The following is a 23,906-nucleotide window of genomic DNA, read 5'->3' on the forward strand; positions in this document are numbered from 1 at the left end:
AAAATGTCATACTGAAGAAGTGCCTATGGGCTATCAAAAATTGTGAGTTCTGTGCTTTGTGAGTTTGGGTGTTACATTCTGATGTATCAGAAGTAGATTACTGAGATGGAGCCAAAGATAAAAGGTATAGTCAGTATTTAACATGACGTCATGGAATGAGTTTACCCAAGATTTGCAGCCTTGTGGTACTGCAACTTCCTGAGCTAACTTTGACACTTTGGCTGTAAATACATTATCTGTGGCTATGAGCTGTGTCTACTGTATGACCAGGCATTATTTCCTGTATAGAAGAGGGAGAGAGATAGAGAGCGTTCATGTTGAACGTAAAACCACATCAGACTGGGTTGTGGTCTGGAGGACCCTGAACTATGAACCTGGTTTAACGTGAGAATCTATGGAGGTCTTGGTCTAGTTCCCATCACTCCACCTCTGCAGCACATCTCAATTCTATCAATTTCTTTGATAACAAATGTATGAGAGTTTTTTTTATACAGAATTAATTCTGAAATACTGAATTTGGAAATAAAAAGGTGCAATGCTAGCTCACTATTAAACATTACTAGTTTTAAAAGACTGACATTTGAGCCTTTAATGGCCTTCTTCAGAAATATTGAATTTGGCCATTGAACATGTGGTGCATCATGTCCCTGCATCCAATATTTGTATCATTAATGGCCTGTTTTCCATCAGAGGACAACAGGATAGTAGTGAAAATTGGTCCCAAAAAGGCCTTAGAGAAAGCTGAAATATATTTTAGTGACTATGATTATGAGGTTAAATTAGTCCATATGATGCAATAGTTGTTGTCTGCCACTGAGGGAGGAATGTACAGACAAACAGAAGCAGGAAGAGAGTTACAGACAGTGAGGTCTGTGAACATAAGGAAATAGTCATTTTCGCTGTTGACTTTTTTTCTTGGCACACACATCAGTACATAGATACCTGTCTCTCACACACACACACAGAGTCAAACCCTCACATGGCTCCCCATCTCGCACGCCTCATCCTCCTCCTCTTCCTCATCTTCCCCAGACTCTCAGCAGGTATGTGTAATCTCCTAAAAACAACAATACTACAGTTTACTGTATTACTTACTATAGAATTCTATAGTAATCAGTAGTATTCTAGACCACACTGTAGTATCTATTTATTTTACCTTTATTTAACTAGGCAAGTCAGTTAAGAACAAATTCTTATTTTCAATGACAGCCTAGGAACAGTGGGTTAAGTGCCTGTTCAGGGGCAGAATGACAGATTTGCACCTTGTCAGCTCGGGGGTTTGAACTTGCAACCTTCCAGTTACTAGTCCAACGCTCTAAAAACTAGGCCACCCCAGAATACTGTAGTATACATTGATTGTAGTATACTGGATAATACTATATGATAGATTGTAGTATCCCTTTCGATCGTGTAGTGCTTACAATATACTTTTGTCGTATACTGGAGAGAATTCTATTCTATTCTTCTTCTAGTAGTCCTCAATCACGTAGTACTTATTTTAGATTTTTTTTAGATGGATTGGACTGCTAGCTAGTTTTACTGCTGTTTCGATTTGAACGTGCTGTCCTTGGTGAGCTCATGCCGGGGATTTCCACCGAGGTTCCGACTTGATCATGTAACGCTTACTGTAGAATGTTGCAGTATACTGTAGAATACTATACTCAACACTTTAGTATCCCTTGACTGATGGATTTTATCTGACTACTTAAAAAACAAAACAAACACAAATGTGGATACAATGTATTTAGAAATGTGTTGAGAATAACACAAAATAAGTTGTACATTTATTTCCATTGTGATCCTAGTTCAAACCTACAAATATATTACACATTTACAGCTTACCCACATGAAAAAATACTAAAGTATACTATGGTATAAATACTGTAGTATTACTATAGTTATATACTATAGTCTTGCGGACTAGTGTTTTTGCAGACATGACTGTAGTATACAATAGTATTCAATGTTGTGTTTTTGCTGACTTTACTGTAGTATTCACTGCAGTGTTCTTGGGGGCATGACTGGTATACTATAGTATTCACTGTAGTGTTTTTGCTGACATGGCTGTAGTGATTGTGGACTTCAGGAAACAGCAGAAGGAGCACCCCCCTATCCACATCGAAGGGACAGCAGTTGAGAAGGTGGAAAGTTTTAAGTTCCTAGGCATACACATCACAGACATGGTCCACCCACACAGACGTGGTCCACCCGCACCTCTTCAACCTCAGGAGGCTGAAGAAATTAGGCATTAGGTTGTTGTTGGGGAATTGTTAGATTACTTGTTAAATATTACTGCACTATCGGAACTAGAAGCACAAGCATTTCGCTACACTCTCATTAACATCTGCTAACCCTGTGCATGTGACAAATACAATTTGATTTGATTGATTTAAAGTATTGTATTCAATGTATTGTTTTTTGAGGCATGACTGTAGTATTCACTTTACAGGGACACATTAATCAACGTTTCAGTAAAAGTGTCGGTTTTAGCCAGCCGGCTAATTTTCAAAAACAGTCCCTGGACAGGTTATTAAAAACAATTACAATAACAATACAGACAATCAATGAACAGTGAGCACACGCAGAGCAGCATAGGACAAGCAAGACATAGCATGTAGACAGAGAAACATAGCACAAAAAGCAACAAGACAAAATCCATAAAAACAACAAAGTGTTTCCACACCTCACAAGCTACAGACAACAGACGACATAGAAAGCAACAATACACAACTAAAGTCTGATTGCTGATGCTTTTCCGTAAGTGAACTATATACTTGGTCACCTCTAATCGCAGACCTTGTGGATCAGCTGCCATATGTTTGGGTTTTCTGTTTAACAAAATTACTGAGTAGAGGGGGAGCCAGGCCATTTAGGATCTTGAATATAAGACATGCGTCGGTGTATTGCACAAGATTTTTCCAATTAAGGAGTTCATGCTTTCTGTGGATGTAACAGTGATGATGGCTATTGGGCTTCCTATCAAGCACTTTGAGAGCCTGTTTGTAGACAGACTGAATGGGTTTTAATGTTGTACAGCAAGCTTGAGCCCAACTAGTCAAGCAGTGTGTTAAGTGGGGGATTACCATAGATTTGAAGTACAGTTTTGCTACCTCTGTAGTCAAACAATTTCGTATAAATCAGAAATTAGCTAGGTTGAACTTGGTTATTTGAGTTACCCTTTTCACCTGCTTTTAAAAGAGAGGTTGAAATCAAGTATGATGCCAATGTACTTAAAATCAGATACCACCTGGAGCTTCTCCTCTGATACATAGGCATCTGGCTCAGTAGCATCAGTTGCCCTCTTTGTGAAGAATATGCAGACGTTTTTTGTTCACATTGCTATGCAAACATGAGTCACTGAGCCATTTTGTTACCTGGACCATTACAGTAGTGAGTTCTTGTGCAGCTTGTTGTTTGCTCTTTGCATGCACATATATCACTGTATCATCTGCATACATTTGAACTTCAGACCCAGTACAGACGGTGGGCAGATCATTAATGTATAGGCTGAACAGGAGGGGCCCCAATATTGACCCTTGGGGCACGCCCACATCATAGCTAAGAGTGGGCGACAGCTCATTGCTCACTCTGACATGCTGAGTTTTGCCTTCAAGGTATGATTTCCATCTCAAGTCATTGGGGGAAAAGTTGAACTTCGACAGTTTTGTGATGAGAACCTCATGGTTAATAGTATCAAAGGCCTTCTAGGTCCAGAAACACAGCCCCAACAATGCCCCCTTTGTCCATCTTGGACTTCACATTTTCCAGAAGATAGCAGTTGGTCGTTTCTGTGGAGTGTTTTCCTCTGAAGCCGAACTGCATGGAGTGTAATGTGAATGGGCTGATGTTTAGGTGGGCAATCAGTTGTTCTGCTACGCACTTTTCAACAACCTTCGACACCACAGGTAGTATACAAATGGACCTGAAGTTACTCACGTCAGCAGGGTCACCCAATTTAAAGATGGCCGTTATTATGGCCGACTTCTAGACCCTTGGAAACACCCCCGGACTATTGCTATTTCGACTGCATCCTTTGTTAGATTGTCATTCACATTGATTCTTAGTCTTTTTGCAGTGTTACTATGGTCTTTCCCTGTTAACTTTTTTAGATTCTCCCAGATCAATTTAGAATTTCCCTTTGCTTCACCAATTATGTTAATGAAAAGGTTTGCCTTGGCCTGTCTGATTTCCTTCATCACCTTATTTCTCAACATAGTAAACCTATGTCTGTCCTGCTCTAATTTGGACTTTAGGGATGTTTTTAGAGCACGATCTCATTCTTTCATCAGTTTCCAGATTTCTCCATTTAGCCAAGGAAGAGTGCTCTTTTGGCCAGGATGCACTCTTTCAGTTTCAATGACTCAATATTTGTCAATACAATCAAACTAACAAGGGAAATAATCACAAGTTAGCCATAATGTGGCTAAAAGGCTAGGGTATCTATTTATGTAGATATTTATTTAGCAAGCTAAAAACACGGAGCCTAACGTTAGCTAGCTAGCTGCTGGATGGATTTCATGTTATTAATTGGAGGTGTGAGTGAGTGAGTGACCGACTTTTCCCCTTCATCGCTTTTCGGTGGCTACAGCTAGACATACTAGTGTCATTTGGTTAGCTAGCAAGAAATGTGAATCACTTTGCTAACTAGCTAGCTAGGCTGAACATGAACGACTGTTATCCACAGATCGACAACTAAGAGATATTCTATCAAATACATTTGGCATCGATCAAATAGGCGGACAGGCAGGCGAGTTCCAATTTTGTCCAAATGTGGGGTGGGAGAAGCCTGCATTGGCAGGCAAGCTGCAGTAGCAGGCTACTATTCCCCATTGTTTATCAGTGCGTTTTTGACGGCCAACTAGCTGAAAAAGCTAGAAGGTTTATCTAATGTTCCCTCATTAGATTTTTTCTCATCTCACTCCGGCTAGCGTTAGTTGTCGATCTTGTTGTTGTTGATGTGCGTAGGCAACTGAGGGCGAGAGGGCCTACTTTTTCACAGTTGTTTGATCAATAGGACAGTGAAGTTCCCCAAAGTATGAGGACTCCCGTGGTATTTACATATTTCCAGAAATTCATTCAGGTGTATTTTGTGGCTTTTGGCCAATGCGTTCTAATGATCTAAAGTCACGCTGTTGCTACTGCCTGTAAATACACAGTTCAAACTGAATTATGGCCGGCCCGTGTGGCAAATGGCTTATTTGCATATAGGCGAAGACAGTACGTAGAAAGTTGAGCTCTGCTCCTTTTTGTGATATAACATGTCATAATAGTCTAGTCCAACTGTATAAAATGCACTGTATATGAATCAGGCTGTGTGGAGATCAGACATTTAATATCTCAGCATCTTGATGTATCGGGATGCTAGCTAATTACTTGGCACTAAATTAACGTTCTGAATGTTTACTTTGATAGCTAATGAGGCATGTAATGGCTAACGTTACCACAAGTAGTAAGACAAAGTTGTGACTGTACAAAATACTTTGAAGTATTTGTAGTTAATCATATCAGTAATATTAGTTCATCATATCAGAGCTGTACCTCCGCTCACCGGTGAAGTGGAGCAGAGCATGCTGGGCGCTATCCAGCTGAGAGAAGATCAGAGCCACATTAAATCCATTATTTATCTGTACTTCTCCACAACTTTGTCCTTGACCTGTTTGGAGAGCTCCTTGGTCTTCATAGTGCCACTTGCTTGCGCCGTCCAAAAACCTCAGTTTCGTTAGCGCGTTAGAGCGCAGTAATTTATGAGATTATAATTTATGAGATTATCAGTAGGACTGTAATCAGGGGGCATACAATCGATGACCGCACAAGTAATACAAGTTTAAGTTTAGGTTGTGCAGAGAGAAAGAGAGAGAGGTTCAGAGCCCAGTACAGGGAAAAAGAAAGGGACAGTGAAAGCACTGAAAATCCATTTGATTATTTTGCCTGTCCTCAGTCCAAGGATTTGGACTTATTTGGACTTATTTTTTCAGTACCACCCAAAACAAACCCCTCAGAGTCATTCCCAATGTATTCCACTCCAAAGATGGCATAAACAGAAAATGTCTGACCTACAATGAAGTAACTCTTTCCTTATTCTGCTCAGTATGTCTGGCATTTGCAACACATTCAGCCAGTGAGTGCATTTGTCAAAGGAGGCATGCAGGCCTGGAAACAATGCTATCAGAGAGTACAGGAACATGAGAGAAGCAAGACCCATAGAGAAAGTGTAGTGTTTTTCCACAGAGCCAGCAAAGCAGACATCTGAACCCTTTTGGGTGATAAGCAAATGTCAGTTCAACGAGACCAGGTCAGAAAGAGGAAGCAGGTCATGGAACGTGTGATTGATGTAGATGTACATGTAGTTAAAGTTATTGGTAAATGTGGGCTTAGCTACAGAGGACACAGACACAAAGCTGCATATAACTTGGAAACCATGGCCATCGCTCACGGCAAGATTCTTGAGCTCATTTTGTTGCTAAGCTCTTCCTATAAGAGCATGTTAGTGATTGCATTGAGAAGAGCAAGAAGCAGATGGGAAGTAAAGGATCCTTGGTAACTATGATGTCCAAAACAATAGCAAATAAAGTAATTGAAGTCATCAGAATGTTGATTTAGCAGACAGTTGCTGTTGAAGTGAGAATGGCAGGGATGTTCTCAATACAAATGGACACAACACAGGATTTGACATCCAAAGACCAGTGTGCAGTAGTTCTGTGATATGTCACTGATCTTGTCCACGAGAGACTCATTGAGGTCATTGACTGTGAGTCATCAACTGGACAGTACTTTGTGGACCTTGTGAAACAGACCCTTGAAAAGATGGACATAGATATCAAACGTGTTGTGTTGGTAATGTGTTGGTAATGCAACAGACGGAGCAGGTAATATGCAGGGACAATACAGGGGCTTCTCTGCATTGCTCACAGGAGAGTCTCCTAACCAAGTACACATATGGTGTACTCACATGTCCTCAACCTTGTGCTAACTGACACCACTGGGGTTGTTGTGGCAAGTGAATCCCTTTTCTCACTACTGAATAACATTGCAGTGTTCGTTCGAGATTCCTAAGAGCGCATGAAGCTATGACAGGAAACCAGTGAGGACAGGAGACCCAGACGGCTTGATGTAATTGGTGAAACACGCTGGTGGGCCAAAGACGAGGCCTTGAGGGAAGTATTTGGAAGCTTTGCAAAGCCTGACGGTGCAATTTACACGCATGTGGTCATCACTATGGAAAGAATTGAAAAGGATGTGACCATAAAACCTGCCACCCGAAGCAAGGCCCAAGGGTACAAGGATGCTCTCCTAAAGTATGAAACCATACCTACAACTGAGATTTTTCTCAGCATTTTTGAGAAGACGTCCCCTCTCTCTAAATACTTGCAAACAAGTGGCATGGATATCGTAACAGCACAGCACTCGTTGACGGTGTGCCTTGAGACTTTGAGGGTGTGAAGAGGGCAGCAGACAACTTTGTTGAGTGGGTCAAGGGCCTTCCAAAGACAGTCATGAAGGAGCTCAGCAAATGCTTACTGGAATTTGATGAACATGCCACTGTTGAGGCATTGCAGGTTGAACTGATCAGCCTTGCACAACAGTGGAAAAGACTGAAACAGTCAGCATTGGCGGTGTACAACACCAGGGCCGCCGCCAGTGATGACTCACGGGAAGGCTTTGAGGATCCTGATGAAAGTGTGGAGTTGGTGAGCAGAAGTTGTTCCACATGTAAAAACTGCCCGATATGCTGCTCCTGTCTCAGTACAATCTGCTCACGGATGCGTATCACATCATGGGGTCTGGGCTACAAGTTCCGCCTCACCCTATCCGTCACTCAAGTGGCTTGTGAGAGGACCTTCTCCACCCTGAAATTCGTGAAGAACCGCTAAAGAACCTCTCTCACTCAAGAGAACCTTGAAGCATTCCTTTTGAATGCAACAGAGAAGGAGATTATTTTGGAACTTGACAAAGATGACATCATTGACAAGATGGCAGAGAGCAGGGAGTTACTGCGCTGCCTACTGGTTTACTAGTGGTAATTACTTTCTGGTTACTCTGAAGTAGCTATGCAATGACTCTTCCTTAACAGGCTGACAAGGGTGAAACAACATTTGCTGTTTTGCTCTTTTGACCTCACCCTCTCACCTTCCCCCCCTACTCACAAGGCAGGCAATACGCTCGACCTCATCTTTACTAGATGCTGTTCTTCCACTAACCTCACTGCAATTCCCCTCCAAGTCTCCGACCACTACCTTGTATCCTTTTCCCTCTCGCTCTCATCCAACACTTCCCACACTGCCCCTACTCGGATGGTATCGCGCCGTCCCAACCTTCGCTCTCTCTCCCCCGCTACTCTTTCCTCTTCCATCCTTTCATCTCTTCCCTCTGCTCATACCTTCTCCAACCTTTCTCCTGACTCTGCCTCCTCAACCCTCCTCTCTTCCCTTTCTGCATCCTTTGACTCTCTATGTCCCCTATCCTCCAGGCCGGCTCGGTCCTCCCCTCCCGCTCCGTGGCTCGATGACTCATTGCGAGCTCACAGAACAGAGCTCCGGGCAGCCGAGCGGAAATGGAGGAAAACTCGCCTCCCTGCGGACCTGGCATCCTTTCACTCCCTCCTCTCTACATTTTCCTCCTCTGTCTCTGCTGCTAAAGCCACTTTCTACCACTCTAAATTCCAAGCATCTGCCTCTAACCCTAGGAAGCTCTTTGCCACCTTCTCCTCCCTCCTGAATCCTCCCCCCTCCCCCCCTCCTCCCTCTCTGCAGATGACTTCGTCAACCATTTTGAAAAGAAGGTCGACGACATCCGATCCTCGTTTGCTAAGTCAAACGACACCGCTGGTTCTGCTCACACTGCCCTACCCTGTGCTCTGACCTCTTTCTCCCCTCTCTCTCCAGATGAAATCTCGCTTCTTGTGACGGCCGGCCGCCCAACAACCTGCCCGCTCGACCCTATCCCCTCCTCTCTCCTCCAGACCATTTCCGGGGACCTTCTCCCTTACCTCACCTCGCTCATCAACTCATCCCTGACCGCTGGCTACGTCCCTTCCGTCTTCAAGAGAGCGAGAGTTGCACCCCTTCTGAAGAAACCTACACTCGATCCCTCCGATGTCAACAACTACAGACCAGTATCCCTTCTTTCTTTTCTCTCCAAAACTCTTGAACGTGCCGTCCTTGGCCAGCTCTCCCGCTATCTCTCTCAGAATGACCTTCTTGATCCAAATCAGTCAGGTTTCAAGACTAGTCATTCAACTGAGACTGCTCTTCTCTGCATCACGGAGGCGCTCCGCACTGCTAAAGCTAACTCTCTCTCCTCTGCTCTCATCCTTCTAGACCTATCGGCTGCCTTCGATACTGTGAACCATCAGATCCTCCTCTCCACCCTCTCCGAGTTGGGCATCTCCGGCGCGGCCCACGCTTGGATTGCGTCCTACCTGACAGGTCGCTCCTACCAGGTGGCGTGGCGAGAATCTGTCTCCTCGCCACGCGCTCTCACCACTGGTGTCCCCCAGGGCTCTGTTCTAGGCCCTCTCCTATTCTCGCTATACACCAAGTCACTTGGCTCTGTCATAACCTCACATGGTCTCTCCTATCATTGCTATGCAGACGACACACAATTAATCTTCTCCTTTCCCCCTTCTGATGACCAGGTGGCGAATCGCATCTCTGCATGTCTGGCAGACATATCAGTGTGGATGACGGATCACCACCTCAAGCTGAACCTCGGCAAGACGGAGCTGCTCTTCCTCCCGGGGAAGGACTGCCCGTTCCATGATCTCGCCATCACGGTTGACAACTCCATTGTGTCCTCCTCCCAGAGCGCTAAGAACCTTGGCGTGATCCTGGACAACACCCTGTCGTTCTCAACCAACATCATGGCGGTGGCCCGTTCCTGTAGGTTCATGCTCTACAACATCCGCAGAGTACGACCCTGCCTCACACAGGAAGCGGCGCAGGTCCTAATCCAGGCACTTGTCATCTCCCGTCTGGATTACTGCAACTCGCTGTTGGCTGGGCTCCCTGCCTGTGCCATTAAACCCCTACAACTCATCCAGAACGCCGCAGCCCGTCTGGTGTTCAACCTTCCCAAGTTCTCTCACGTCACCCCGCTCCTCCGCTCTCTCCACTGGCTTCCAGTTGAAGCTCGCATCCGCTACAAGACCATGGTGCTTGCCTACGGAGCTGTGAGGGGAACGGCACCGCAGTACCTCCAGGCTCTGATCAGGCCCTACACCCAAGCAAGGGCACTGCGTTCATCCACCTCTGGCCTGCTCGCCTCCCTACCATTGAGGAAGTACAGTTCCCGCTCAGCCCAGTCAAAACTGTTCGCTGCTCTGGCCCCCCAATGGTGGAACAAACTCCCTCACGACGCCAGGACAGCGGAGTCAATCACCACCTTCCGGAGACACCTGAAACCCCACCTCTTCAAGGAATACCTAGGATAGGATAAGTAATCCTTCTCACCACCCCCCCTTAATGATTTAGATGCACTATTGTAAAGTGGCTGTTCCACTGGATGTCAGAAGGTGAATTCACCAATTTGTAAGTCGCCCTGGATAAGAGCGTCTGCTAAATGACTTAAATGTAAATGTAAATGTAAGTTAAAGCTTTTGTACAGAGGCATGTTTTTTGGACATTCGTATTATACTTGCAGTTATGCAGCCAATGTTCAATTTCATTGACTCAGTGTGTAGATGTGTTTATTTTTGTCCTGTTTGCTTTATGGACATCAGTGAGTGAACATTGTAATTTACATTGTTTTGTAGAGTTGTGCTTTTTCGACTTTTGTATTATACTTACTTACATTGTTGTAGCTTATGTTCACGTTCAGTGAATGTGTGTGTGAAGTTTTTTGATACTTTTGATATGCTTGATGCTTGAATATAAAGATAATCACTTGAACATTTGAGCTAACTCTGTGTATCTAATTCTCTTTTTAAAAAGTGTAGGCTAATTGTTTTGTGTGTCTAGCCTTGTACATTTGTATGTGCTATGATTGGTGTATTCCTAGTGAGTTTTTGAGGGTGCATAGCATACCTTGAAAACTCAGTGTTCAGATAGGCTACTTGTTAGTCAGTCCCAAATGTTTGTATTTTGTAATGTGGATACATTTCTTCCCAGATGAACATAGTGGCCAAATATATACCTAGTTTGGTACCCATTACAACAACAAATAGGGTTACCCTACAAAATTAGTTGTCTGGTGGTTTGCGTGAACAGGATGGCATGGGATAGAGTCAAATTCCCAGCCTGAATTATTGTTTCAGTCTACCCCTGCTGACTTACAAAACATTTTGGGACTGTATCAACAGTAAACTAATGAAAAAAATACCAAAGTTCATTTTTGAGTGATATTCCACTTTAAGTATCAACAGTAAAAGTATAAATAATTTCAAATTCCTTAAATTAAGCAAACCAGACAGCACCATGTTCTTGTTTTTTTTTAATTTACAGATAGCCAGGGGCATACTCCAACACTCAGACATAATTTACGAACGAAGCATGTGTGTTTAGTGAGTCTACCTGGTCAGAGGCCGTAGGGATGATCAAGTGCATGAATTTGAATATTTTCCTGCTAAGCATTCAAAATGCAACAAGTACTTTTTGGTGTCAGGGAAAATTTATAGAGCAGAAAGTACATTATTTTCTTTAGAAATGTTGTGAAGTAATATTAAAAGTTGTCCAAAACATGAATAGTAAAGTACAGATAACCCCCCAAAATACTTAACTAGTACTTTAAAGTATTTTTACTTAAGTACTTTACACCCCTGCAAATACTGTGGTTACCCGTTTATTATTTTCTACCATCAGAAGTACAGTATTGTTTGTCACAGTTTTTGGTCATCTTGTTTGCTTGGTCAGCTGAATCTCTGTGAAAGCACTGTTGTATTTCATAAAGCTAATAAGTCAATTTGGTGTACTCTTGTTAATGTGTATTATCTGTATCAAACAAAAAAACGAATCCTCTGTTGACCCAACTCAATAGGTAGCCTGTCACAAACCTGTGTGTTGTGGTTGAGGTGTTCCCCTCATTAAACAGTAGCTTGCATAGTCGGCAGATGTCACTACAATATACTACAGTCATCAATCCGCAAAACACTATAGTGAATATTACAGTAAATTCAACTTAGACTGTATAATTGTTTCATGTGGGATGTGTCAATAAAGGGCTGTAAACAGTGTTATCAATCTTAATCATACACAAGTTGTTTTATAGTGCAGAAATAAAGTGATTGCATTCCAACCTAAATGTGTTTTGTGTTGATGTGTCCACAGTGAGGCATGTGTCTGTGCAGACAGGAGGCTCCATCACCTTCCCATGTCACTATGATCAGTATTACATAAACCACATGAAGTACTGGTGTCAAGGATTAGGTTGGGATGTATGTTCGTATGTAGTACGTACTGACCATCCTAAGAGCAGTGGTAAGACCTCAATCTCTGATGACATCAACAAGAGAATCTTCACCGTGACCATGACTGACCTGACGTCATGGGACTATGGGAATTACAGGTGTGTTGTGGAGATCAATGGAGGAACAGATATCATGATACAATGGTTCTACCTATCTGTCACTCCAGGTAAGATCCCTTCACTGCTTGTATCTAGTAAAGTAGAATGAATAGTGCTCAGCAATGTCCTATGGAGTGTCCTGTAATCCTGCAATGTCAAATACAAAATAATGATCCAATTATAAATAACTTATTAAAACAATGTGTAACCACTCTGAAAATCATAGACAGATCTATACTGTACATGTAGGTAAAACAAGATTATAAACTCAGCAAAAAAAGAAACATCCCTTTTTCAGGACCCCGTCTTTCAAAGATAATTAGTTCAAATTCAAATAACTTCACAGATCTTCAATGTAAAGGGTTTAAACACCGTTTCCCATTCTTGTTCAATGAACCATAAGCAATTAATCAGTGGTGGGCCGTCAGGGCCAGCAAGGCCTTCTCTGCTGGCCTAAACATCCTCAGAATATATATATTTTTAAAATATATTTTCCCACAAATTAAATTATTCCCCAGAGTAAGAGTTATACTCTTCATTTCATAGCTTTCCTCTTGGTTGCACTGCTTCCAGACCCAGGTTGAGATTTGGAGGGCTGGTCTTTATGTTAGATCTTTTATCCAATTATATTCAGCCATCATGTGTTGCCAGGGGTCTAAAATCTGCCCTCAGGCCTTCAGAATCAACAGTGCGTGCTTGTAGCTTAAAGTGAATGGAAATTAAAATTTAGTGTCAACCAATCAGCTTAAGAGTTGGCTATTGTAAGCCTGCTGGCTGACTCCAGTGTAACACAGGAGCCAGCTAGCAGGCGTAGTGCGTGCACGTCTTTTGATTGGATTACCAATATTGAGAGGCAGGTCCTATGGGCAGGTCTATGCAGAACCTCACAACAAGGAAACTGAATTTGATAAACAAATTAATTTGCGTACTACTAAGCTGTTTTTTCAAACCACAATGGTGGAAGGAGGAGAAGATATCAATTTGGTCGAGGATATAATTATAACACCATTCTCAAGACAAACTTTTCAAGAAAAGTTAAACATTGTAAGGAGAGGTCGCCCGACGCCAACGCTACAAAGCCTGTCACAGGCGGGAAAGGGGTTCGTTCGGCACTTTCAAAGTTCCAACTACAAGTGCTATCAATGGCTCACAGGCTCCGAGAAGCACTGCAAACTGTACTGCTGGGAATGCCTATTATTACAATTGAGCGAGAGAGGCGCAGGTTCAGTCAAATCTACATGACACAGCGCGCATCTCAAGTTCACCCAGCGCACGCAGAGGCCCAGCACAAGGAGACCCTCGCACATACTACTACTAACAACTCCACAGCAATATTCTGGACAACATTTTTTGCCAGATACGAAACAGGTTTCAAGACCAAGAAAAATGTATGTTTCTCTCCCTCCTGGACCCCCAGCACTTTCAGCCCTACCGGAAAACCGCAAACAGCCTTCTCCAGCTTAACAGAGAGTCACGGAACACTGTTCGACCTATCCAAGCAACAATGTTGCTACTAATCCATGCCATCCATAACGGACGCGGTCCCAAACGAGAACCACCACGACCTAGAGCGATCATACCGATGATTGAGTTAAATACTTTATAAACTACACACGCTGAAAACAAACAAAACTTCTGCAGCACCGCACACACATTCAAACTGTCGCTCCACCCAAGAGCTCCTCCCCAAAGAGCTGCCATAGCTGTCTTTATTTCCTCCTTCCTTACTGCTGAGGGGCTCTTAAAGTATCAGTGCACGGTGAAGGCTCCATGCAGGATTTCGCCACAAGCTGTTAGTGTCTTAATGACCGTTCCACAGGTGGACGTTCATTAATTGCAGTGGCATGCCGTGGGCCTGGGGCCTGGTCTTTCAGTGAGGTCCTACACAGTCCCACCCAAATTAATGCACCTCTTATTACCCTCATTATGATGTCATGGCTCTAGACACTATACATTTAGACAGAAACGCAGTACAACCAGGCATTGCGTCACCTTGAAATTGACATTTTTATTCAGAGAATTGCAGGGGAAGAGTACAATACAGTACAGGTCAACTACTAGGCAAGAACATAGTCGAGTGCAACAGAGTTATATTAATATTATTCTTCTATCCATTTCTGGTCCACAAATTTGAGCTTTAAGTCCCCAAAAAATTAAATACAGTGTGTTCACTAAACAGCACATTGTCGCACCCAAAGCAGTTTCACCGTGATGATAAAGACACATAACTATTCACTGAAAATAAAAAAATAAATAAAATAATTTACAACATAGGCTATTTGCCATTTTATTTTGTTAATATATAAGCTATTTAATATTAACGAAATAAAATGGAAACATACATACACATTTAATAAAAAATAAAATGCAGTGTATGCATAGCATTTATGGAATACGAAATCAAATTAATCAACGCCATGGAGGTCTGGATTTGGAGTCACACTCAAAATTAAAGTGGAAAACCACACTACTGGCTGATCCAACTTTGATGTAATGTCCTTAAAACAAGTCAAAATGAGGCACAGTAGTGTGTGTGGCCTCCACATGCCTGTATGACCTCCCTACAATGCCTGGGCATGCTCCTGATGAGGTGACGGATGGTCTCCTGAGGGATCTCCTCCCAGACCTGGACTAAAGCATCCGCCAAGTCCTGGACAGTCTGTGGTGCAACGTGGCGTTGGTGGATGGAGCGAGACATGATGTCCCCGATGTGCTCAATTGGATTCAGGTCTGGGGAACGGGCGGGCCAGTCCATAGCATCAACGCCTTCCTCTTGCAGGAACTGCTGACACACTCCAGCCACATGAGGTCTAGTATAGTCTTGCATTAGGAGGAACCCAGGGCCAACCGCACCAGCATATTGTCTCACAAGGGGTCTGAGGATCTCCTCTCGGTACCTAATGGCAGTCAGGCTACCTCTGGCGAGCACATGGAGGGCTGTGCGGCCCCCCAAAGAAATGCCACCCCACACCATGACTGACCCACCGCCAATCTGGTCATGCTGGAGGATGTTGCAGGCAGCAGAACGTTCTCCACGGCATCTCCAGACTGTCACGACTGTCACATGTGCTCAGTGTGAACCTGCTTTCATCTGTGAAGAGCACAGGGCGCCAGTGGCGAATTTGCCAATCTTGGTGTTCTCTGACAAATGAAAAACATTGTGCACGGTGTTGGGCTGTACGTACAACCCCCACCTGTGGACGTCGGGCCCTCATACCATCCTCATGGAGTCTGTTTCTGATCGTTTGAGCAGACACATGCACATTTGTGGCCTGCTGGAGGTAATTTTGCAGGGCTCTGGCAGTGCGCCTCCTGCTCCTCCTTGCACAAAGGCGGAGGTAGCGGTCCTGCTGCTGGGTTGTTGCCCTCCTACGGCCTCCTCCACGTCTCCTGGTAGTGCCTCAATGCTCTGGACATTACGCTGACAGACACAGCAAACCTTCTTGCCAAAGCTCGCATTGATCTGCCATCCTGGATGAGCTGCACTACCTGAGCCACTTGTGTGGGTTGTAGACTCCGTCTCATGCTACCACTAGCTTGAAAGCACCGCCAGCATTCAAAAGTGATCAAAACATCAGCCAGGAAGCATAGGAACTGAGAAGTGGTCTGTGGTCACCATCTGCAGAACCACTCCTTTATTGGGGGTGTCTTGCTAATTGCCTATAATTTCCACCTGTTGTCTATTCCATTTGCACAACAGCATGTGACATTTATTGTCAATCAGTGTTGCTTCCTAAGTGGACAGTTTGATTTCACAGAAGTGTGATTGACTTGGAGTTACATTGTGTTGTTTAAGTGTTCCCTTTATTTTTTTGAGCATTGTATATATCTGTCTGGAAGAAATTTTGAGTTGTCTGAATTACAGCTATACAGAACCTTTTGGGAAGAATTAAACTTGGTAAAAGCTTCTTTAGTGTCCTTGAGTTATTTTCTCTGAAAAATAAGAACCTAACAACCGTGGGGGGACGTTTCATTATTCGCTGAGTATATTTGGGGTCATGATGGAGTAACACAACTAAGCTTGTGAGGAAAGTTACATTCTTCAAGAATCAATGGCTATATATCATTATTATGAATTTAAAAGACAAAAATGTATCAATCCCAGAATGCAGCTTGAAGGAATTTGTAAAGAGCCTGTTGTAAAAGCACTTTTTCTCCTCTGAATTCTTGTTTTTTACCTGTGTTCAGGTACTCCAGAACTCTATGTGGAACAACAGGAAGTGACTGGAGTAGAAGGAGGGAGTGTCACTGTCTGTTGTTACTATAGTAACTCTGGAGATATGAAGTGGTGCAGGATGGGTGGTGATTGTGTGAGTGGGAATTCTGGGACTTTAAATGGAACATCAGTGACATTAACGCGGACTAGTGATGCCAACATCAAAACAGTCTTAACAGTGACTATGAGTGGACTGAAGATGGAGAACACTGACTGGTATTGGTGTAGAGTTGGAGAACGAGAGATGCCTGTTCACATCACTGTCAGTCAACAAACTGCAACACAGAGAACCTCTAAGATGACCTCAAGTTAGTAGATCAATCACATACTTTATGATCAATATGATTCACTTTGTTTTATCCACTGGTATCATCTGGAACTAATTGTAATATGAACTATGAATGTGATGTTGCAATACAACCTGACTATCTGGTTTACCATTAACTTCATTGATGATATTGTTGTTTTACCTCACAGCAACCCAAGATCCAACCCCTCCACAACCCTCTGCCTCTCCAACTGCTGAGCCTGTTCAGACTGACAACACAAGTCAAGGAGCTGAGGGGAACATGGAGGAAGTCCACCAGAGGTTATTATCACTCCTTCAGATGTTTTATCCCACATGTTGTTAGATAATATGAACTCAGAGAAACATTACAATTCCATCATACACTACAACAGTTAATGCTAACCAAACACCCTCCCTAAATGCATATAGAGACTGTTACCACTTCCTCCTGGGTAGAACATCTCTGTGGTTGCCTTGTGAGAAGTAGCAGCAATGTTGGTGTTATTCTCACTCATTTGCAAGGAAAAGTTGCACACACGAAAAAAAACATTATTTGTATAGTAATAATCTCAATAATAATCATATCATCTCTTCATTTGCATGGTCGACTTCCACACATGTGAATAGATAAATAATTGTTCCACTTATCATACAAGTTGTTACCTTTTCACAAATAATCCATTTATAATGATCTATTTTAATTGTATTATTAATTCAAGTTGTCATCAGGTCCGTGAAAGTCCTACACATCTCTCTGGGCATGTTGGTGGTGGTGACAGCTGGTATCCTAGTAACATGGAAGATGTGGAGAAGGCCTAGTAAGTAGTCATTTTATGTGAATATAAAAAGGAGAATAGTTTAGAAAATACTAAATGTATTGGACCAACAGTATATTTCTTGCCTGTGATTCATCTTGAATGACAGAAAATACTTGGAGGAATTGTCTTTAAGAAATCCATTCAGAGGTATTATTGTACTATAACAAACTCAGAAGTAACTGACATCTCCCTCTCTTTATTCCAGAGGACAATAAGGCCAAGGACCAGACAACTAACAACTCAGTGGTAGGATACACTTCTTTAATTGTATTATTTTCAACCATCTGCAAATCTGCCATTTGACTCCAGCGTTACTTCTTCAGTTGATCATCAATGAGTTGACATAAAAGGTCCCATATTCTAACTGAACCCAATCTCTTACAGTGCTCAATATGTTGAAAAATGTTGTGAATACTGTCAGTTCACTAAATATACACCTGACTGCATCATATCATTGGAAACAAACTGTGGTTTAGGTGGTAAGTAGACAAGTCCTGTTTCTCTTTGCTACTTATTTCTTTGCAGTCTGCTGACCCTGAGCAGGACATTACATACAGCACAGTGACCCACACCAGAGAAACAGCACAGCAGGTACAAACTGAATAAACCTGGTTTTGGTCTGTGGAGATCTTGGACTAGTACCAGTCACTCCATCTTCGCAGTGAGCTGTGGCTCTCAATTCAAAGGGCTTTATTGGCAGGGGAAACATATGTTAGCTGAGGGTGGGGCTGCATCCCTGTCTCACCCCCCGGCCCTGTAGAAGAAATGTGTGGTTTTTTGTACATGGATTTTACGTTGTTTTTTTTCACGCAACACCACTTTCCTTCACTTTGTACAGCAGGCCTCATGACAAATGGATTAAAAGCTTTTTTGAAACCAACAAGAATTTGAAGAAGAATTTGTCTTTGTTTTGGTTTGTTTGTTTGTCGATTAGGGTGTACAGGGTAAATACGTTGTCTGTCATACCGTAATTTGGTAAAAAGCCAATTTGACATTTGCTCAGTACATTGTTTTCGCTGAGAAAATGTACGAGTCTGCTGTTAATGATAATTTTCCCAAGGTTGCTGTTGACGCATTTCCCACGGTTATGTCACATTCGTCCTATATATAATGAGTGGGACAAGGTGCAGCGTGAGTAGAGTTCCACATATTTATTAAAGTGAATCTTCAAAAAACAACAAAGAATAAACGAAAGTGAAGTTCGTAGTGCACATAGCACTAAACCAAAACGAAACAATATCCCACAAACGCAGGTGGGAAAAGGACCACACTAAGTATCATCCCCAATTAGAGGCAACGATCATCAGCTGCCTCCAACTGGGAACCATACTCACACCAACATAATACAAGACTAGAACACCCCCTGGTCACGCTCTGACCTATTGCACCATAGAGAACCACAAGGGCTCTCTATGGTCAGGGCGTGACAGGTAATTAATGGGGTCAAATGTGTCTTCACTTTTGTGGATTGGGATGATCAGTCCTTGGTTCCAGATGATGGGGAATATGCCAGAGCTGAGGATGGTGTTAAAGAGTTTAAGGATAGCCAGGATAGAATTGTGTTCTGTATATTTTATCATTAAATTTAGGATAGCATCAACCCCACTGGACCTTTTTGGTTATAGGGTTTGTATTTTCTCCTGTAGATCATTTAATGTAATTGGAGAATCCAGTGGGTTCTGCTAGTATTTAATAGTTGATTCTAAGATTTGTATTTGATCATGTACATGTTTCTGCTGTTTGTTCTTTGTTATAGAACCAAAAAGATTGGAGAAGTGGTTTGTCCAAACATCTCCGTTTTGGATTGATAACTCTTCGTGTTGCTGTTTGTTTAGAGTTTTCCAATTTTAGTTGGTTTTTCCAAATCTAAGTGGTTAGTCTATGGATTCTTCAATTACATTGAGCTGATTTCTGACGTGCTGTTCCTTCTTGTTCTATAGTGTATTTTTGTCCAGGAAATTGTTGAGAAGGGATTGAATTTGTCTTGCCTAATTGTTTTATGGTAGATCTCCACAATACTTTCCTTCCACCTGTAGCATTTCTTAATATTATTCAGGTCCTTTGGCTTTGATGCCTCATGATTGAGCTCAGCCCTGTTCGAGTAGAGTGTGATTTTGCTGTGATCTGATAGGGGTCTCAGCACTACTGCCAAGAGATGAGCTATAGGTGTACCGACTGTAGGAGTCCCTTCGAAACCACCTTTGACTATGTACATACCCATTGTCCGACAGAGCTGCAAGAGATGTGACCCATTTTTGTTGGTTATGTTGTCGTAGTTGTGTCTAGGGGGACATATGGGGGAGGGAATGCTGTCACCTCCAGGTAGGTGTTTTTTCCACCTGCGTGCTGAGGGCTTCTTGTCTAGTTCTGGCATTTAGGTTGCCACAGACTAGTCCATGTCCCTGGGCCTGAAAATGGTTGATCTCCTCCTCTAGGGTGAGCGAAGTGAGCTGAGAATCTGAAGTTCCGGGTCTCTTCCAATGCATGTAGCCATGTGTTTACCTTCTGTGCTGTCCATTTCTCAGAGGCCAAACCCAGAGAGACGCCATGATGTGATATACAGCACTGCGATGCCTGATCAGTTCAGGACAGCAGAGAAGGTCAACATATGGCTACAAGCATCTCGACTCGTAGACAACATTATTGCTGTTACTCATAAAACGTCATAGCCTTAGCAAATGTGCATCTGTTTAGAAAACAATTGTATTTCCACTATCACTTTCTGTCTTGGAACAAGCAATAGGTAAATGTACACTATAACAGTATAACAACACCTTTTTGTTACTTGGGCGTCTCTCTACCAACAGGATCCATTTCCTGAAGCTGATGATGATGTCACATACAGCACTGTCATCCCCCAGCACAAGACCCAACTAAAAGGACAGACCAAGGTAAAGCTGTTCTACTGATTCTCCACAGCTGGTATTATGTTATCAGAAACAACAGTGGGTGATTGTTTCCTCAGTGTTAATATAGTCATGGTTACATCACCATTATAGCTGTAGGCCTAATATATCACCTTTATGTTACATATCACAATTATAGCTGTCTACACTTGTAATTTCACAGAGAGGTGTGTTTTATAGTGTATCTCCATCATGACAGAACTGTCCCTGTTCACCTCTCTACCTATTCCTCCTCTGTAGTCAGCAGACCCAGATGATAATGTGGTCTACAGCTCACTAGCTCTACAGGTGACCACACAGGTCAGTGTTGGTGTCTCCTCTGTCTGTTGTACCAGATGATGCTGATATCTCAACAAAGATACAGACAACAACACATTACTATGTGTACTAAAAATCACTCGTTAACCACACAAATCTTTCTTAGCCTTTTTAGTTTGCTGCATTTAAACCTGTATCACCACTTTCTGAGAAGCGGACCTTGTCTTTACCATTGTCTGTAAGATTACAGTGGTTTGATTTTGACTGAATGTTTCACTTCCTCTCCAGCAGAGGGCAGCAGCACAGCAGTGACTGACAGAGAAGACCTTGATCTCCTCATTTTACTGGAAGGACAGAACACTCCCTTCTCCTGTGTCACAACATCTATCTGCCTCCAATATGCTTCTGTCATACCTCTTGACCCACCCCAGGAAGACACCTCTATCCTTTAGTGTAATAAACTACTGAAGACAGTCTCCATCCACCTTTTCACCTTGTCTCTTGTTGTTTACATGTTCATCTTATTTCTCTCATATATATATAGTCAAATGTCCAATTCCAGTAACCAATCATGATCAAGAGTGTAAATTTAACGTACAAGCTGTGTAACAAAATAAATATGATGATGAGGCTGAATACAAAATGTACAGTTCCATGCAAAAGTATTCACCCCCCTTGCTATTTTTCCTATTTTGTTGCATTACAACCTGTAATTTAAATGGATTATTTGGGGATTTAATTTAATGGACATACACAAAATAGTCCAAATTGGTGAAGTGAAATTTAAAAAATTACTTATTTCAAAAAATAAAAATAAACAGAAGTGGTGCCTGCATATGTATTCACCCCCTTGCTATGAAGCCCCTAAATAAATAAGATCTGGTGCAACCAATTACCTTCAGAAGTCACATGATTAGTTAAATCAAGTCCACATGTGTGCAATCTAAGTGTCACATGATCTGTCACATGATCTCAGTATTTACAGTTTACATACAATTTAGCTAAATACATTTAAACTCAGTTTTTCACAATTCCTGGCATTTAATCCTAGTAAAAAAGTTCCATGTTTTAGGTCAATCTCAATGGTGTTCTTTATTTTAAGAATGTGAAATGTCAGAATAATAGTAGAGCAAATGATTTATTTCAGCTTTTATTTATTTCATCACATTCCTAGTGGGTCAGAAGTTTACATATACTTTAAATTGTTTAACTTGGGTCAAACATTTTGGGTGGACTTCCACAAGCTTCCCACAATAAGTTGGGTGAATTTTGACCCAATCCTCCTGACAGAGCTGGTGTAACTGAGTCAGGTTTTTTAGGCCTCCTTGCACGCACACACATTTTCAGTTCTGCCCACAAATTTTCTATAGGATTCAGGTCAGGGCCACTCCAATACCTTGACTTTTGCTTGGGGTCATTGTCCATTTGGAAGACCCCTTTGCAACCAAGCTTTAAAACCTCTTGATGCTCTGGGGGCGCTATTTCATTTTTGGATGAAAAACGTTCCCGTTTTAAACAAGATATTTTGTCACAAATAGATGCTCGACTATGCATATAATTGATAGCTTTCGAAAGAAAACACTCTGACGTGTCCAGAACTACCAAGATATTTTCTGTGCGTGCCCTAGAACGTGAGCTTCAGGCAAAACCAAGATGAGACGGCATCCAGGAAATGAGCAGGATTTTTGAGGCTCTGTTTTCCATTGTCTCCTTATATGGCTGTGAATGCGAGAGGAGTAAGTCTGCCCTTTCTGTCGTTTCCCCAAGGTGTCTGCAGCATTGTGACGTATTTGTAGGCAGATCATTGGAAGATTGACCATAAGAGACCACATTTACCAGGTGTCCGCCCGGTGTCCTGCGCTGAAATTGGTGCGCAAAAGTCAGCTGCAAGTATTTTTCCATGGAATTTAGAGAAGAATGCAAGCTTCCACAAACGATATATCAATGAAGAGATATGTGAAAAAACACCTTGAGGATTGATTCCAAACAACGTTTGCCATGTTTCGGTCGATATTATGTAGTTAATTCGGAAAAAGTTTGACGTTGTAGGTGACTGAATTTTCGGTTCGTTTCGGTAGCCAGATGCGATGTACAAAACGGAACGATTTCTCCTACACACAGACGCTTTCAGGAAAAACTGCGCATTTGGTATGTAACTGAGAGTCTCCTCATTGAAAACATCCGTAGCTCTTCAAAGGTAAATGATTTTATTTATTTGGTTATCTGGTTTTTGTGAAAATGTTGCGTGCTAAATGCTACTCAAAATGCTAAGCTAGCTTTGCATACTCTTACACAAATTAGTCAATTTCTATGGTTCAAAAGCATATTTTGAAAATCTGAGATGACAGTGTTGTTAAGAAATGGCTAAGCTTGAGAGCAGACGCATTATTTTCATTTTATTTGCGATTTTCAGAAATCGTTAACGTTGCGTTATGCTAATGAGCCTGAGGCTTTAGTCACGATCCCGGATCCGGGATGGGGAGTTTCAAGAGTTAACTTCCCAACTTATGTCTTGAGATGTTGCTTCAATATATCCATGTAATTTTCCTCCATCATGATGCCATCTATTTTGTGAAGTGCACCAGTCCCTCCTGCAGCAAAGCACCCCCACAACATGATGCTGCCACCCCCATGCTTCACGGTTGGGATGGTGTACTTTGGCTTGCAAGTCTCCCCCTTTTTCCTGCAACCATAATGATGGTTATTATGGCCAAACAGTTCTATTCTTGTTTCATCAGACCAGAGGATATTTCTCCAAAAAGTACGATCTTTGTCCCCATGTGCAGTTGCAAACCGTAGTCTGTATTTTTTATTTGCAGAGCAGTGGCTTCTTCCTTGCTGAGCAGCCTTTCAGGTTATGTCGATATAGGACTCATTTTACTGTGGATATAGATACTTTTGTACCTGTTTCCTCCAGCATC

The 23,906-nt window shown here is 42.4% G+C and overlaps 1 protein-coding gene across 5 annotated transcripts; it reads left to right on the forward strand.

Moving 5' to 3' along the window:
- Positions 1-925: 925 nt before the first annotated feature.
- Positions 926-21,782, forward strand: LOC135510056 (polymeric immunoglobulin receptor-like). 5 transcript variants are annotated; one of them, XM_064930855.1, is made up of 10 exons: positions 926-1,043; positions 12,261-12,566; positions 16,687-17,022; positions 17,192-17,303; positions 17,733-17,821; positions 18,027-18,067; positions 18,347-18,412; positions 20,629-20,712; positions 20,968-21,027; positions 21,274-21,782. In XM_064930855.1, exons 1-10 carry the CDS (start codon positions 980-982, stop codon positions 21,295-21,297), a joined length of 1,182 nt encoding a protein of 393 aa, XP_064786927.1. In that variant the 5' UTR covers positions 926-979; the 3' UTR covers positions 21,298-21,782. The 5 variants fall into 5 exon arrangements, with proteins under 5 accessions (XP_064786927.1, XP_064786928.1, XP_064786929.1 ...); XM_064930856.1 differs by having other exon boundaries at positions 21,277-21,782; XM_064930857.1 differs by lacking the exon at positions 18,347-18,412.
- Positions 21,783-23,906: the final 2,124 nt, after the last annotated feature.

This window comes from Oncorhynchus masou, chromosome 23 (genome assembly GCF_036934945.1).
Source record: "Oncorhynchus masou masou isolate Uvic2021 chromosome 23, UVic_Omas_1.1, whole genome shotgun sequence".
In the NCBI taxonomy this organism is placed as follows: Eukaryota; Metazoa; Chordata; class Actinopteri; order Salmoniformes; family Salmonidae; genus Oncorhynchus; species Oncorhynchus masou.